Below are 17,286 nucleotides of genomic sequence, written 5' to 3'. Positions count from 1 at the left end.
GGGACGTTTGATGCTTGTTAGGACATGACTCCTGTACTTGCTTCATCCTCCAACCCCTCTTTCTTCAAATTCCATATAGCATATTCTGTCCAGGAAACAAGAAGACTTGCTTGGAGGCATACTCATTTTCCCCATGCCTCTTTGCTATTTGTGGAAAATAAAGCATTCTATAGGCGGAGCTAGTGAACGCCTCTTTTAAAACACAAGTCTCCACACTTCCCTGTTCACTTCGGTTCCAGCATCCTGTCCAGCAAAGAAGCAATCAGCCAAAATGGTACCTGGAGGCTTATCTGAGGCCAAACCCGCCACTCCAGAAATCCAGGAGATTGTTGATAAGGTGAGTTGATGCCATTCAGGAAAAAGTCTGAGCCAAAATCTTGATTCATAAGTTGTCCCTGTGGAAAGGCTGTGGTTGAACATGAAAACCAGAAGTTTAGGATGTTTGTGGCTTTGTTCAGGTTTCTTTACAACTAAGATGAAATAAGAGCTTTTCAGATGAAACCTCGAATAATCCCCAAACTGTGAGTGTGACTTTGAGCAAATCACATTTCTTCTCTGAGCTTCATTTTCTCCATGGGTAAAAGAATTTGTATTGCATCTTCTCTAAAGCTCTTACAAGATATGATTCTAGGATTACTAATTCAGTTTCTGATGGAACTTTTCTAATCTCACCAAGTGAAGCCAACGTGTAATTGAAGTCTAAGGTTGTTAACAATTTGATGAAGTAGTCTTGGAATGCACTGCAGGGAAAATTTTTTTAAATAGATTGAATAAAGAATAATATTGTAAAGGCAATCTACTTACAAACTTCATACACTTTTGCCCAAAAAGACAGTGTTTTAGTCTTTTCGTAGTTAAAGCGTAATTCAACTAATAGAGAACAGAAGTGACAGTCTATAGTGACTCCAAAACGTCATAGGCCACCAAATTATATATGGAAAAATAGAACTCAATGTTGTTAGCAGATTGATGTGTTTTTCTCTTCTTCTTTTTTGTTTTGTTTTGTTTTGTTTTGTTTTTAAGAGACGGGGTCTCACTCTGTCACCCAGGCTGGAGTGCAATGATGTGATCACCGCTCACTGTAGCCTCAACTTTTTGAGCTCAAGCGATCCTCCCCACTCAGGCTCCTGAGTAGCTGGGATTACAGACACATGCCACCACGCCTGGCTGATTTGGGGGGTTTTCTTTTGTTTTGTTTTTAGAGATGGCATTTCATTCTGTTGCAAGACTTGTCTTGAATTCCTGGGCTCAAGCCATCCACTCACCTAGGCTTCCCAAAGTATTGGGATTATAGGCGTGAGCCACCACACCCGTCCCTGATATATTTTTCTAAGTGTTGTGTGATTAGCTATCATCTAGCTATGTAGTAAACATTTATTTGCATATTTTATGAAAGGAAAACATGTACAAATTACTATTTTAGGTTTTCAGTTTGTTGCCTTATTTTCTTATATTATTCCTTCTTATTTTTTCTCTCTGAAACATCATTCTATGGCAGCTTGGAAAACAAGATCAGCTTTTTGTGTGATTATAAGAGTTGGGATCCTTTATATTCTGGGAACTAGAAAGCTCTCTAAGGGGCCAGATGCCTAGAATCCCATCACTCATTCTTGGGGACTAATTATTTCTCTTTCAAGAGTTCTTTTTTTAAATAAATATCTTGGAGCTTTTTTCCTGGGAAATGATATTAAGTCAGTAATGTCTTCATGTGAATCCCCAGATCAGATCAATGTTCTCAAACTTGAATGTGCACATGAATCACCTGCAGGTCTTGATAAACCTTAGATTCTGATTCAGGGGGCCTGGGGTAGGTCGGAGATTCTGCATTTCTACCAGACTCCCAAGTGCTGCTGCTGCTGCCACCCATAGCCTCGCTTGCCTGCAGGACCAGAGATATATGGCATCCTACAAGGCCAGTGAGAGATGGGGCTTTAAAAGTCAGGGTGCAGGCTGGGCTCAGTGGCTCATGCCTGTAATCCCAGCACTTTGGGAGGCTGAGGCGGGTGGATCGCAAGGTCAGCAGTTCGAGACCAGCCTGGCCAACATGGTGAAACCCCGTCTCTACTAAAAATACAAAAATTAGCCCCGCACGGTGGCAGGCACCTGTAATCCCAGCTACCCGGAGGCTGAGGCAGGAGAATCACTTGAACCCGGGAGGCGGAGGCTGCAGTGAGCCAAGATCACGACATTGCACTACAGCCTGGGCCACAGAACAAGACTCCGTCTCAAAAAAAAAAAAAAAAAAGAGTAACCTAGTTAAGAAGTTAGCTCACCCCCAGTGTTTGACTGCCTGCCCTCTCCACCACACAGTGGCAGAACACAGAGGAGCTTTGTTAGGAAAGGGAAATATACTGAATGGAGAGAGTGTGGTAAGTTTGCCTTCTCAGTGGAAGCACCAGTCTCACAGTTAAGTCCGTATAGGAGGCCAAGGTAGGCGGATCACCTGAGGTCAGGAGTTCGAGACCAGCCTGGCCAACATAGCTTTCTACTGTCTAGTTTTCTACTAAAACTAGAAAAATTAGCTGGGCGTGGTGACGGGCGCCTGTAGTCCCAGCTGCTCAGGAGGCTGAGGGAGGAGAATCGCTTGAGCCCAGGAGGCGGAGGTTGGAGTGAGCCGAGATCGTGCCACTGCACTCCAGCCTGGACGACAGAGCGAAAAAATTTAAAAATTTAAAATTTATTTATTTATTTATTTTGACATAATCTCGCTCTGTCGCCCAGGCTAGAGTGCGGTGGTGTGGTCTCGGCTCACTGCAAGCTCCACCTCCCGGGTTCACGCCATTCTCCTGCCTCAGCCCCCCGAGTAGCTGGGACTACAGGCACCCGCCACCATGCCTGGCTAATTTTTTGTATTTTTTAGAAGAGAAGGGGTTTCACCGTGTTAGCCAGGATGATCTCGATCTCCTGACCTCATGATCCACCCGCATCGGCCTCCCAAAGTGCTGGAATTACAGGCGTGAGCCACCGTGCCCAGCCAAAATAAAATTTTTTACTCCTTAGAGGGACTGGTGCAGTGGCTCACGGCTGTAATCTCAGCAGTTTAGGAGGCAGAGGCGGGCAGATTGCTTGATCTGGGTGGTTCAAGGGCATCATGACAAAACTCTGTCTCTACCCCCTCCAAAATACAAAAAAATAGCCAGGTGGTACACACCTGTAGTCCCAGCTACTTGGGAGGCTTAGGTGAGAGGATCACTTGCACTCAGGAAGTTGAGGATGCAGTGAGCCATGATCATGCCACTGCACTCCAGCCTGGCCAACAAAGCGAGACTCTGTTTCAAAAAATAAATAAATATAGGAAATGAATATCAATGAATCATTTCATGGTAGGTGCATTTCTTGTGTATCTCCTAGGTGTCTAGCATTATGCTAATTATTATAGAAGCTACATAAGGTCTATAAGGTATGGCCCCTGGCCTCTAGGAGTTTACAGGGTAGTTGGGAAAATCGAGATATCTGTAACATAATATAAAACAATATCCAATTAAGTGCTTTTTTATAATCATAGGTTTTGGACCAGAAAAGATGTTAGAGATTGCTGGTCAAACCTCCTTCCTTTGAGGTGAATAATTACTGTGAGGCAGTTCAGCTCCTCCGGTGTTAAAGCCCCAATTATCACTTATCTACCCTCTCTTACAGGAGTGACCCTTAGGGCACAATTCCCAGTTCAGTGTTAGAAGGTAGAGGAAGAGTTGGAAAACTCTTTATAGTTTAGGAAGCACTTTCACGTCAATTATATCATTTATGCCCCTACCAACAACCCAAGAGGCAGGTATTATTATAACCGCTTTATAGGTGAGAAACTTGAGTCAATTCCTTCTCCAAAATTACAGTTAGGTCCCCATGCAGGAATAGGGAAAATGGATAGGTGCTAGTAATTTAGGGACAATCTCCACTACCTGTCACTTACTTGCTAGTTTTATTTTTTTTTATTTTTGAATGTATTTCTGTTTTTTAAAATCACCTGTTAAAGTGGAAGTATTCTCAGAGGAGCTGAAGTTTATCAGCTTTCCTTGGCCTTCTCAGAGAGCTTTTTAGTGGAAGGTCAACTGAAGAACCCCATTAGAAGGAGAGAAAGAAGGAAGAAAAAGATCATCACATAGAAAAGGGAAGAGTGTCAAAGACAAACAATAACTGCATGACCAAGGAATTTGATATCACAGTGAAAGAGGAATATTGGATGAGGGCAGAAAGAAAAGAAAGGCAAACAAAGGGGATGGCAATTGAGAAAACTTGAATGTTTTTGAAGACAGGAGAAATGAGTTTTCCCATTCTGAAGATAACAGAGACTGAACATGTCATTGTAGCATCATGTACTAAAGTACACTTGGAAGAAAACCCTCTTCCAAGATTCTCCGTATTAGCTGAGGTCATTGCTATACTCATCTTTCCTATTTGGGGAGACAAGTTGTCAGGATGAAAAACAACTGTGGTCTTTTCATTCAGAAAACATTAATTAGGTAGACAAAACTGTGAATTGCTATGGGGGCAGCAGGGACATAAAATAGTGCCTGGCCTTGTGGAAATTAATAAAATAGAATGGAGCTAAGAGGGACACATCCAGAAAGACAGAGCCATACACAGCCCCCATTCATGAAAATCCACAATCTGTATAATGCAGAACCAGATAAATGAATGGCCCAACAGCAAAAGCCTCCAGATCATTATTGCTGATCCATTATCTTACATAATATGTTAATAAGCGTTTTGATGAGAATTCTGAGCATATTTATGAGAAGGAAAGAAATGTTATTTAACTGTTTTTAGAAGCAAGAGCTACTATACATGCAATGTGCATGCACACAACACACACACACACACACACACACACACACACACTCCCCTTAGTCATAAACCTCATTGCTGAATACTGTTCCTGGCCAACACACAGAATATGATTTTTGTCAGTCAGGACACCGCACAAACACCTCATCTGCATACCATCCTGGGCACACCCGGGAACTTAGCATGTCATGGCTCTCACCCCATCCACAAATTTGCATTCCCCTCTCTGACCACAGCCTCCTTATTTGTCGCCTCTCCCACTGTCCCACACCCAAAGAACCTGCCATTCAGCCACACCAGAATCCTTCAGGCACCTACCTTCCCATCTTCATGAGAACACACCCAGGCCCACTTAGTATCTCATCCAGCCTGGACACCATGACAGGAGGATAGCTTCAAACACTCCTCCACTCATGATGATTTCCTTGACCCTGGGAGCTCCTGGCATTCTAATTCTCAATTAAAGTTCACACCCACTGCCACCACTTTCTGTGCAGCTACTATTGTTCCAGAATCAAAGAACTTTGCCAAAGCAAGGTGCAGAACCACAGAAAACTCACCCATTACAAACCTGTGGATTAATGCTTAACAACCCGGACAGGACCCAGGGCTGCCAGAACATCCTTTCAGTCATATTTATTGGTCTTTTTCTAGAAACCCCACAGATGTAAATCTCTCTTTAGTTGCTCAATGCCTCCCACCCCCATGGTCCCTCCAGCAGGATGTCTCAGTTCCTACTCTTCTCAGGCCAGCTGTCCCCAGCCTTTTTGGCACCTTCATGGAAGGCAATTTTTCCACAGACAGGGTGGAGGGGATAGTTTTGGGATGAAGCTGTTCCACCTCAGATCATCAGGCATTATTTTCTCATAAGGAGCATGAAACCTTGATCCCTTGCGTGCAGTTCACAATAGGGTTCCTACTCCTATGAGAATCTAATGCCGCCGCTAATCTGACAGGAGGTGGAGCTCAGGCCATAATGCTCACTGGCCCACTGCTCCCCTCCTGCTGTGCAGCCTGATTCCTAACAGGCCATGGATGGGTACTGGTCTGCAGCCCAGGGGTTGGGAACATCTCTGTTAGGAGATTGCAGGTCTCTGGTAAGAAAATGCCCCAGCTGACCCTATCTCTTGCTGGATCTCATTCCTCCCTAGACTCTGTTCTCCTCTCTTCAGCCAGTCCTTCCTCTCTTAGCCAGGTGACTTCATTTCTTGCATCCTTAATGCCTTGTCCCATACTTCCTTCTTCCTTCAAAACATACTTGGACAATAAATGTCCACAAGTCACATCTTACTGGCCCTACTGTCCTTTCATGTTACTATTCAAACTCTCCTTCCTTACTCTCTAAAACTCCCCCAAATGTAATTTATCCACTTTGCCACCAGTATCTTTCTATCCATTTTCTCCTAAATTAGGCACAGTCCTATTGTTTCTGTAGAATGACTACAGATTAGGAGAAAAGCCTGGGTGTTGGGTGCCTCATGGCTCAAATCCTCGGATCTCAGAGAATAAACACCTCACCAAAATTCATGCTCGGTAGCAATGAGAAATGCTTGAAGAACTCTGGGGTAAATGCATTATACCAGGTGCTTCTCCCTGGTAGCCTCCTCCCCTGGCTGGAGACCAAGCAACAAACCTCCACTGTATTCCTTCAGCTCCTGTCACCATCACGCATGGCAGACTGAGAAAGGTGAAGGCCAACTGCATTCAGCAGGAGATGTGTCCGTTCACCACCAGTCTCCCACCACCGTTCCCAGCTGGCCTGCATCCTCCTAGTGCCCATCCTGGGGAGTCTTTCAGCACCAAGCTACCTTCTGAGACTTAAGCTTTCACTGACAAGCTCCCCTACTCTGCCCCTTTCCCTGCTCCTCAGCTCAAATCTCATCACTCAGGTCTATGTCATCTAACATTAAACCATGCAAATCTATTTCACTGGGAAGAGGGAGGGAGGCTGCAAGTTACAAGTAGAGTGAACCAGAAATCAAAGTCCACAGTCTGACAGGTGCCAGAACACTTCAAGAAACAAACCAGATCTTTTAAATCCCCTGTCTCTCAGAAAATTCCTCATTTGTGGATTACACAGATATGATGGAAAGGTTAAAGATTTGGATATATTTCTAGGACAGATAGAAATAAAAACTTAGGGCCAGGCATGGTGGCTCACCCCTGTAATCCCAGCACTTTGGGATGCCAAGGCGGGTGGATCACCTGAGGCCAGGAGTTCGAGACCAGCCTTGCAAACATGGTGAAACTCCATCTCTCCAAAAATACAAAAAATTAGCTGGGAGTGGTGGAGGATGCCTGTAGTCCCAGCTACTCAGGAGGCTGAGGCAGGAGAATTGCTTAAACCCAGGAGGGAGAGGTTGTAGTGAGCTGAGATTGTGCCACTACACTCCAGCCTAGGTGACAGAGCAAGACTCCATGAAAGAGAGAGAGAAGAAAGAAAAAAAGAAGGAAAGGAAGAAAGAAAGAGAAAGAAAGAAAGAAAGAAGGAAAGAAAGAAAGAAAGAAGAAAGAAAGAAAGAAGAAAGAAAGAAAGAAAGAAAGAAAGAAAGAAAGAAAGAAAGAAGAAAGAAAGGAAGAAAGAAAGAAAGAAAGAAAGAGCAAGAAAGGAAGAAAGAAAGAAAGAAGAAAGAGAGAGAGAGGAAAGAAGGAAGGAAGGAAGGAAGGAAGGAAGGAAGGAAGGAAGGAAGGAAGAAGGAAGGAAGGAAGGAAGGAAGGAAGGAAGGAAGGAAGGAAGGAAGGAAGGAAGGAAGGAAAAGGAAAGGAAGGAAGGAAGAAAGAAAAGAAAGAAAGAAGAAAGAAAGAAAAAGAAAGAAAGAAAGAAAGAGAAGAAAGAGAGAGAAAGAGAAAGAGAGAAAGAAAGGCTGGCTGGCTTAGGATACGTGCTTAAAAAGAAACATGACTGAAAAGCAGAAGGAACACAGATCAGATATATAAGTTATCAGGCAAGGACTTTAAAATAACTATGATTAATAATTTTTCAACTTTAAGCAGTCATGCTCAACTCATAGCCTCAGATTCCCCATTCATAAAATAAGGTTTAAATGGATACTTTGGGGGTTAGTGTAGAGATTAATGCTTTCAAACTCAGCTCCTAACTTGACTGGTGCCAAGTGCTGGCCACCTCTCCTTTGGAATCTCGAAAGGCTTTGGAAAGGGGCCCTAAGACAATAACACGTTTCCTTACTCTGCTTCTCTGTGCACCCTTTCTCCACTCTCCTGCCGCTAGCTCTTCCCACTTCTGGTTTGTCCTCACTATTTGTCTTCTCCCTTTCTCCACTTTGAAATTTCATTTCCATCTCAACAGAACAATCACATTTTTCCCATCTACTCTCAAGGTTACAGGAGAACTGAGTGGTGGTCTGTGGAGTGTTTGGCCTTTCAGAAGTGGTCTCAGAACTCACAGTTTGCATATGTCTACATCTTTGAAAACAGTTCTGGTACTCAAACTGAGGCATCAGTAGTAAGGGTTCAAAACCTCTGCCCAGGGAAGATTGTTTGAGTCCAGGAGTTTGAGGCTGCAGTGAACTATGATCACACCACTGCACTCCAGCCTGCGTGAGGGGGAGATCTTGTCTCTTAAATTAAAAAAAAAAAAAAACAAAAACAAAAACAAAAAAAACCTGCCCACTGATGGGAAGGACTGCCTTGGGAGAATCCTAGATGCACTGGAGGCCTGATCGAAGTTGTATGGACATGAAATGCTTTCATGAAGGGCATAAAGGCAGGTTCTCAGTAAACAAGGTACATTCAACACAGAGAGTTATATCCTTTTTCCTCCAAAAGACAGAAAATAATTGGGGTTGAAGGACAAATCCACAGATATAAAGACAACAGGAGATAGGCAAGTACCACCTCAGAAATACCAGTAAAGTTTTGGAAGTTGGAAAACAGATGAACAATGGAAAATGCTGAGCAGTCTAAACAGAAGCTAAGCCCATAGAGGGGAAAGTCTAAGCCAGAAGCAAGCAGATTCACACTGCAGAACATCACAGTGGCGCAGGCATGAGCAACACCAAAAACTCATCGCCAGGAGTAAGGTCTGAGACCAAAAGTAAGAGGACTAATCTGTATGAGGGACAGTGAGACCTCCTCAAGTTCCTTCTCCCTCACTATCCTCCACCCCGGCAGAAGACGAGCTTTACACTTAGCAGGAATTGAGTCAAGAGCTCATAGTAGACTTTTGCATATCAGGCCCAGCTGAGAGTGGGAATGAAGCACTGTACAGAAAGCTGATGGGTTCAGCTTTTTACTTTTCAGTAAAAGTTTACATATTAAATTTGGGACTGTCTCCCTTCTCATGCTGGGTTCGGGAATGCTGACATTTAAACCCAACCCATATCCCTCCATGGTAGACAGAATGATGGCCCTCCAAAGATGTCCATGTCCTAATCCCTGGAACCTGTGACTAGGTTCCTCTACACAGCAAAAGAGACTTTGCAGGTGTGATTAAGGTAAGGATCTGGAGATGGAGAGGTTATCCTGGATTATCCAGGTAAGCCCATGCAATCACAGGGTCTTTATAAGAATCATACCCAAATACTGCACTCTAGTTAGTATATTGTTTTCCACAGGGGTATAGGTCAACAATTCTGAAATTATTTTATGTATACTCTAGAACTGAGCAAATAGGCAAATACGTTGCAAATAATAAGAACCAGGATTCTTCCTCAGTGTTTGAGAAAGGAGTTATAATAAGGAAAGGGGAAAAGCTAAATGAGTCCCGTGGTATTTGATTTATTTGATTTATTTATTTATTTATTTATTTATATATTTTGAGGCAGAGTTTCACTCTTGTTTCCCAGGCTGGAGTGCAATGGCGTGATCTTGGCTCACTGCAACCTCCGTCTCCCAGGTTCAAGCAATTCTCCTGCCTCAGCCTCCTGAGTAGCTGGAATTATGGACACCTACCATTAAGTCCAGCTAATTTTTGCATTTTTAGTAGAGACAGAGTTTCATCATATTGGTCACGCTGGTCTCAAACTCCTGACCTCAAGTGATCCACCCCCCTTGGCCTCCCAAAGTGCTAGGATTACAGGCATGAGCCACAGCACCCAGCCATGGTATTTGATTTTAATCAGAGGAATATACACACACACACACACACACACACACACACACACACCCCTGTACACACATGTATATAGTGTATATATATATAATGACAAACACATAAATGTGTGTATATATGCACACACATTCACAAATGGGTAGATAACGATGTGTGCATGTGTGTGTGAGTACACATATTATTTTGTAGCCCTTTCCACTGAGTGGGTCTAGAAGCAATGTCATTTAGTAACAAGAGACACAGCACCCAAATCTTGGTTCTTAAATACCATTCTCCCATAAAAGGAGCAGGGACTCCTTGGAGAAATAGTTGATTCCAGTGAGGAGGCAAGGAAACTTCAAGATAAACCTGGAACACCCGACTCTACTTTTGTAGAGTCAGAAAGTAAGGAAGTGCTTATAAAACGGTGGAGGCATGTTGAAAGGACACAGGCATCAGGTGAAGGAGCTCCCAATGGCCAAATCTAGGGCATTTGAGTAACAAAATAAAGAGTAATGAATTGTAATCCACAGAATAGAAGAAATATCCATGAGTCATATTAATATAAAATAAGTAATTTACTACATAAAGAGGAGAGAGGGAACAGCTCTTCCTTACAGTAGAATTCCAAATAATAAATGCACAAGAAATGATTTTTTAATTGCCATTTGGCCAACACCACAATTAATCATTGTTGTAGGCAAGAACCATCAATGGATGCTAAAATTCATGAATGAAAGTATGGCGAGAAACAAGAGTCCTCACAAGACACTTACTAATTACAAAGGGGAAAAAAATGGTGACCTTACAGTGGAGAAACCTGGCAGACATCCTAACTAAGTAATCAAAATTAACATCACCAGTAATGAAACATAGCTCCTGATAGGATGCACTTAAGCGCATCATCACGTTTGTGCTATCCTTACAAAAATGTATAATACTAACATAAGAGGAGATCACACAAACCTAAATTGAGGGACATTCTACCACTTAACAGGCCAGTATTCTTCAAAAACACCAAGGTCATGAACAAAAAGGAATGAACCCAGATTGTAGGAGACTGAGGAGAAATGACAACTAAATGCAGTGTCGGATCCTGCATGAGATCCTGGAGCAGAAAAGAGACATCTTCAGGAAAACTGGCAAAATTCTGATAAGGTTTAGAGACTACTTAATAGTATTATACCATGTTAATTTCCTGATTTTGGTGATTATACTATGTTATGTAAAATGGCAAAATTAAGGGAACTGTAAATGATATAAGAGAATTCATTATACTAATTTTACAACTTTTAAGTCTGAAATTATTTTAAAATAATGTTTTAATCAAGTAGTAATTATTGCTCTACTGATTTTTATTAATCAAAGATATATATAACTCTTAGAGTTTTAGCAGTCAAAACGCTCCTATGTTGCATTACCACACTGAGTTGATGTGAATTCAGCCTAAAGCAACAAAATTTGACGTTTTAACCTATGTAATTGTATTATAACAGGTGTTTTCTATTGAAATAATAAAAATAGTTCATAGATTTCATTACCATCTTTGAAGACTTTTAGGAGGATGAGATTCCCAGATGTGTACATCGCATAGATGGAGTCTAATATAGCTTTGATTATTTGTTTCCTCTTTTCTTTTCTTTAGGTTAAACCACAGCTTGAAGAAAAAACAAATGAGACTTACGAAAAATTGGAAGCCGTGGAGTATAAAACCCAAGTCGTTGCTGGAACAAATTACTACATTAAGGTTAGAGTTCAGCACCTACTTTAGTGCCAAAAGATGTATTTCTCATTTTCTGTAAAATGTTTCCTGATTTCCCTACCACATAATTCCTTCCTTATGGTTGTCCTAAATTAAGATGCCCAGCATGATTCCTTCGAAGTGGTGGACTCTCAAATTTGGTAGATGATGTGATACCATTTTTTTTCTTGTGAATTCAGAAAGCTTTATTACATTGATTCTTGAATTCTGGAAATTGTATAGAAAAAGATTTCATAACAGTTCAGGGCATGCTGGATTTGTGGCTGTGCTGCTGCTTAGGTAAGGAGGGAGGATCACGTCTCATCTGCCTGAAGGTGTGGGGCTGGACAACATGGTATCTTGAAGCTGATTCCACCTCAAAGCTGTATGATTCTCTATGTCTAAATTAAATAAAGTAACGACTCAAATCATTAGCTGGGAAAATAATTTAAACCTTTTTTGCCCTTTGATTAATATAATGTAAATACTATTTTATAACTCAAATTAGTAGATTTAACTTGTGGCACTCTAGGTATAGTTTAAAACAGTCGAGTATTTAAAACAGTTTAAAAGTTAATTTTATAGCTCTGTCAAAAAATTACACAATGCATTGATCGAGTTCTAATTGAAGTTATCAAGAGGAAACCAATTGAACAAGTCAGCCATGAATATTTAAGAGCCATGTTTGTCCTAATGTATTAAGAAGATGATAATGCTGATTCTAAAAATAAAAACAAATATTCAAGTATATTTACTTAATCTTTACTTAACTATTTGACCAGGGCACAGTGTGGCTTATTTCTCTTTAACAAAAAATTCAATTAAAATATAAACATTTTAAAAGATTTTTTCAGCAAAAAAAAAAAATAATAAGTAAGTGGAGCTAGTCAGCTCAGCATAAGAAAGTTTCACTACCGAGCTATGTACATGGATCAGCCCTGTTCTGCCAAATATGAGCTCCTAGTAAAGACCAGGTCCCAGGGAGACACATGTGAAAGAGGACCCTGCTGCATCCTCAGAAAACAATGGCACCATTTCCTCCATTCTCAATCTGCTTTCTTCATGGCTGGAAAAGAAAGTTTTCCAGTTAAAAATGATTATGTGCAAAGATAGGAAACATTCCATCAACATTAAGGTATTTATTTTAATAATTTATGATTAATTCAAATGCATACATTTCACATATTACTAACTCACATGTTTCTTCAACAGTTCATCAGATAACTATCTTGAAAATTTCTGCTTGAAAATTTGTTCCCTTGACCACCCCTTTGCCCTCTCTTAATCAGTCTCCTCTCTCTCTCTCTCTCTCTCTCTCTCATCTTTTCTTCCTTCTGCTATCAAATTTTTCCTACTGCATCTCAGCCACCGATCCCAGTTACCTTTTACTTCCTGGTAGTCTGGCTGTTGATCCCTTTGCTCTGAGCCACTCTAGATTTAAGGCCTTGCCAGTGACGTGACCTTCTCTATGTATTTCAAGTATCTATCAAGAGGTAGGTCGTAGAATGGTAGGACCACAAGCTTAGGTGTCAGAGTGTCCTGGGTTTGAACCCTTGTTCAATTTGTTCTATGGGAAGCTTCTCCTCCTCTCTGAGCCTTCATTCCCTTATCTGCACAATGACGGTAATAATCTACTTCGCAGGGTGTTGTGAGGAATAAATAAGCTGGAAATTTATTCAGCACTTAACAATTCACGATGCACTATTCTAAGAACAAGGCTTGTATTATCTCATTTAATCCTCACAACAAATCTATGAGATAAGTACAATCACTTCTCTTGGATTACCGATGAAAAAATTGAGCTCCAGGGTGAAGAAACTAAAAAGATCACACAACTATCAGAGCAGAGTCAGGATTTGAACCTAGAAAGACTGAGCTTAACTACTGGCTGTGTTGCCTCTAATACAAAGCACAAAATAAGAGCTTTTAAAACGTTACACTGGCCTGGTGTGGTGGCTCATACCTGTAATCCCAACACTTTGGGAGGCCAAGATGGGAGGATAGCTTGAAGCCAGGAGTTTGAGATCAGCCCAGGCAACATAGCAAGACCCTGTCTCTATCAAGAAAATGTTTTAATTACCTAGGCATGGTGATGCACACCAGTAGTCCTAGCTATTTGGGAAGCTGAGGTAGGAGGATCGCTTGAGCCAAGGAGTTTGAGGTTGCAGTGAGCTGTGATCGCACCACTGCACTACAGTCCAGGCAACAGAGCCAGGCCTCATTCCCCGATCAGCACCCCCCAAAAATGTTACACTGTAGAGTGAAAAGAATGTAGATGCTAGAGGCTAACAGATCTGGGTTTGAATATTGGCTGTGCCACTTACCAGCTGAGAGATTTATGGAAAATCACTTAATCTCTCCTACTCTGCTTCCACATCTGTAAAAATTTCACTGCTCCACTTTTCTTCAGGCCTATAATATAAGTTAATATAATCATTTATATAAAGTGTTCATCATAGTGTCTGGCTCACAGTAAACATTTGATATGTGGCATTTGTTAAAATTAGGATAGGAAGTGACATCAGAAGCACAATAAAGATTTTTATAAGACAAAGCATTTATTGTCTCAAGCAAGAACCAAAGTAAAAATTCTTACCATAATTTTCCAGGTCTCAGATTCATGTCCAAACTACTGCTTCTGCTTCAACCTTCATACCAATGACTTCCTAGCAAAACCCCTTAGCTTTTTTTTTTTTTTCTTTTTTCTTTTCTTTTTTGAGACGGAGTTTCACTCTGTCACTCAGGCTGGAGTGCAGTGGCACAGTCTCGGCTCTCTGCAACCTCCACCTCCCGGATTCAAGCGATTCTCCTGCTTCAGCCTCCCAAGTAGCTGGGATTACAGATGTGCACCACCACACCCAGCTAATTTTATATTTTTAGTAGAGACCAGGTTTCACCATGTTGGCCAGGTTTGTCTCAAACTCCACCTCAGCCTCCCAAAGTGCTGGGTTATAGGCGTGAGCCACAGTGCCCAGCTGACCCCTTCACTTTAGAAGGGAGGGTGTCTGCCCCCTGGGCTCTGCTCAATCCTACCAGTGAGTGTTTATAAAGTAGGTTCTGATATAGGTATGGGAACCCTGCGTCCCAAATTTTCTAGGGCAATTCTGATTTTCTTCTCCCTTATCAGACTGTATGGCAAACAAAGTGTCCCAAGTTGGGAGTCAGAAAACAGCATCACCAAACATATAGGCTGTCACTTGCTTTCTTGCTCCATGCATCTTTGAAAATAAAATGCTGTCCTTTGTGCTCAGATTATACTAAAAAAAAAATAACAAAATAATTCTAGGACCTATGCCTCTTGCCATGCCATTAGTCTACAATTTTTTTTTTTTTTTTTTTTTTTTGAGACAGAGTCTTGCTCTATCGCCCAGGCTGGAGTACAGCGGCGTGATCTCGGCTCACTGCAAACTTCTCCTCCTGGGTTCAAGTGATTCTCCTGCCTCAGCCTCCAGAGTAGCTGGGATTACAGGCATGCACCACCACGCCCGGCTAATTTTTTGTATTTTTAGTAGAGACGGGGTTTCACTATGCTGGCCAAGCTGGTCTCGAACTCCTGACCTCGTGATCCACCTGCCTCAGCATCCCAAAGTGCTAGGATTACAGGTGGGAGCCACGGCGCCCAGCCTAGTCTGCTCTTTCTCTCCTAAAATAAGGTGGTGGATTTATGAATACAAAGAGTCTAAGAATGGTGGACTAGGTCTAGCAATGCTGTTCCTCAGCAGCTTTTTGGACAGAAGTCTTTATAGAGCTCTCTCACTTGATGTAGACCCATTTGAATGAATCTCCTTTTGCTTTCTCTTTTTTTAATATTTTTCAGGTACGAGCAGGTGATAATAATTATATGCACTTGAAAGTATTCAAAAGTCTTCCCGGACAAAATGAAGACTTGGTACTTTCTGGATACCAGGCTGACAGAAACAAGGACGATGAGCTGACAGGCTTTTAGCAGCATGTTCCCAAAGTGTTCTGATTCCTTCCACTGGCTACTGAGTCATGATCTTTGCTGATAAATATAACCATCAATAAAGAAGCATTCTTTTCCAAAGTAATTATTTCTTCAATTATTTCTCATTTATTGTATTAAACAGAAATTACCTTTTCTTTCTCAAAATCAGTGTTATTGCTTTAGAGTATAAACTCCATATAAATTGATGGCAATTGGAAATCTTATAAATACTAGTCAAGCCTAATGCAACTGGCTAAAGGATAGTACCACCCTCACCCCCACCATAGGCAGGCCGGTTCATGGACTATCAGTTCACCAGCCTCCTTGTTCCCTGTGGCTGCTGATAACCCAACATTCCATCTCTACCCTCATACTTTAAAATTAAATCAAGTATTTTACAAAGTGTGTGTGTGTGTGTGTGTGTGTGTGTGTATATGTGTGTGTGTGTGTATATATATATATATATATGTATTTTCTTTTTTTTTTGAGACAGAGTCTCATTCTGTCACCCAGGCTGGAGTGCAATGGCGCGATCTCGGCTCACTGCAACCTCCGCCTGCCAGGTTTAAGCGATTCTCCTGTCTCAGCCTCCCAAGTAGCTGGGATTACAGGCACCCACCACCACGCCTAGCTAATTTTTGTATTTTTAGTAGAGACAAGGTTTTGCCACGTTGGCCAGGCTGGTTTCAAACTCCTGACCCTAGGTGATCTGCCTGCCTTGGCCTCCCAAACTGCTGGGATTACAGGTGTGAGCCACTGTGCCCAGCCTATATTTTTATTCTGAAACAAACTTAAACATAGAGAAAAGTAGCAAAAAAAAAAAAACCCACTCTTTTTCCTGGACATTTGAGACTAAGTTACTTACCATGATGCCCCATCATCAACAAATACTTCAGTGTGCATTTCCTACAAACAAGGATATTCTCCTGCAAAACTGAAATACAACCATCAAAATCAGGAAATTGCCAGGTCACAGTGGCTCACGCCTGTAATCCCAGCACTTTGGTAGGCCAAGGCAGCAGGATTGCTTGAGGACAGGAATTTAAGACAAACCTGGGCAACACAGCGAGACCATGTCTCTACAAAAAGAAATTAGAAATTAGCTGGGCATGGTGGTATGCATCTGTAGTCCTAGCTACTTGGGAGGCTGATGTGGGAGGATGGCTTGAGCTCAGGAATTCGAGGCTACAGTGAGCTGTACTCATGCCACCGCACTCCAGCCTGGGTGACAGAGAGAGACCGTGTCTCTAAAAAAATAAAAATTAAAAATAAAATTAAACAATTAAGAAATTAACACTGATACACTGGTAGCATCTAATCCCCAGACACCATTCAGACTACCCCAATTGTCCTAATAATGTCGTTTATTACAAAAAGATCCAAGCCAGGTGAGGTGGCAAGCACCTGTAGTCCTAGCTACTCAGGTGGCAGAGGCAGGAGGACCTCTAGAGGCCAGGAGTTCAAGACTATGGTCTACAATGTTCATGCCTGTGAGTAGCCACTGCATGCCAGCCTGGGCAACATAGCAAGATCCCATCTCAAAAAAAAGATCCAATCCAAAATCATGTGTTCCATTTAATTGCCATTTTCCTCTTATTTAGTACTCAATAAAGAGACATAAATTGAAACATACAACTTACCCATTTAAAGTGCACAAGTGAGTGGTTTTATACCACATTCACAAATGCGTGCAAACCTCACACAATTTTAGAACATTTTCATCACCTCAAAAAGAAGTCTCATACCTGTTAGCTATCACTTCCCCAG

The 17,286-nt window shown here is 41.7% G+C and overlaps 1 protein-coding gene across 1 annotated transcript; it reads left to right on the top strand.

Moving 5' to 3' along the window:
- Positions 1-226: 226 nt before the first annotated feature.
- On the top strand, positions 227-15,921 carry CSTA (cystatin A). Its single transcript, XM_032150029.2, has 3 exons — positions 227-337; positions 11,478-11,579; positions 15,391-15,921. The coding sequence occupies exons 1-3, from the start codon at positions 272-274 to the stop codon at positions 15,517-15,519; spliced, it is 297 nt and encodes a 98-aa protein (XP_032005920.1). The 5' UTR covers positions 227-271; the 3' UTR covers positions 15,520-15,921.
- The last annotated feature ends 1,365 nt before the right edge of the window (positions 15,922-17,286 follow it).

This window comes from Hylobates moloch, unplaced genomic scaffold (genome assembly GCF_009828535.3).
Source record: "Hylobates moloch isolate HMO894 unplaced genomic scaffold, HMol_V3 SCAFFOLD_4, whole genome shotgun sequence".
Taxonomy (NCBI): Eukaryota; Metazoa; Chordata; class Mammalia; order Primates; family Hylobatidae; genus Hylobates; species Hylobates moloch.
This window is presented reverse-complemented; position numbering and strand designations above follow the sequence as displayed.

Coding starts and splice junctions, on each gene's coding strand:
- CSTA (XM_032150029.2), top strand. CDS start 272: ATGGTACCTGGAGGCTTATCTGAGGCCAAACCCGCCACTCCAGAAATC. Junction 338..11,477: donor TCCAGGAGATTGTTGATAAG/GTGAGTTGATGC, acceptor TCTTTTCTTTAG/GTTAAACCACAGCTTGAAGA. Junction 11,580..15,390: donor GAACAAATTACTACATTAAG/GTTAGAGTTCAG, acceptor AATATTTTTCAG/GTACGAGCAGGTGATAATAA.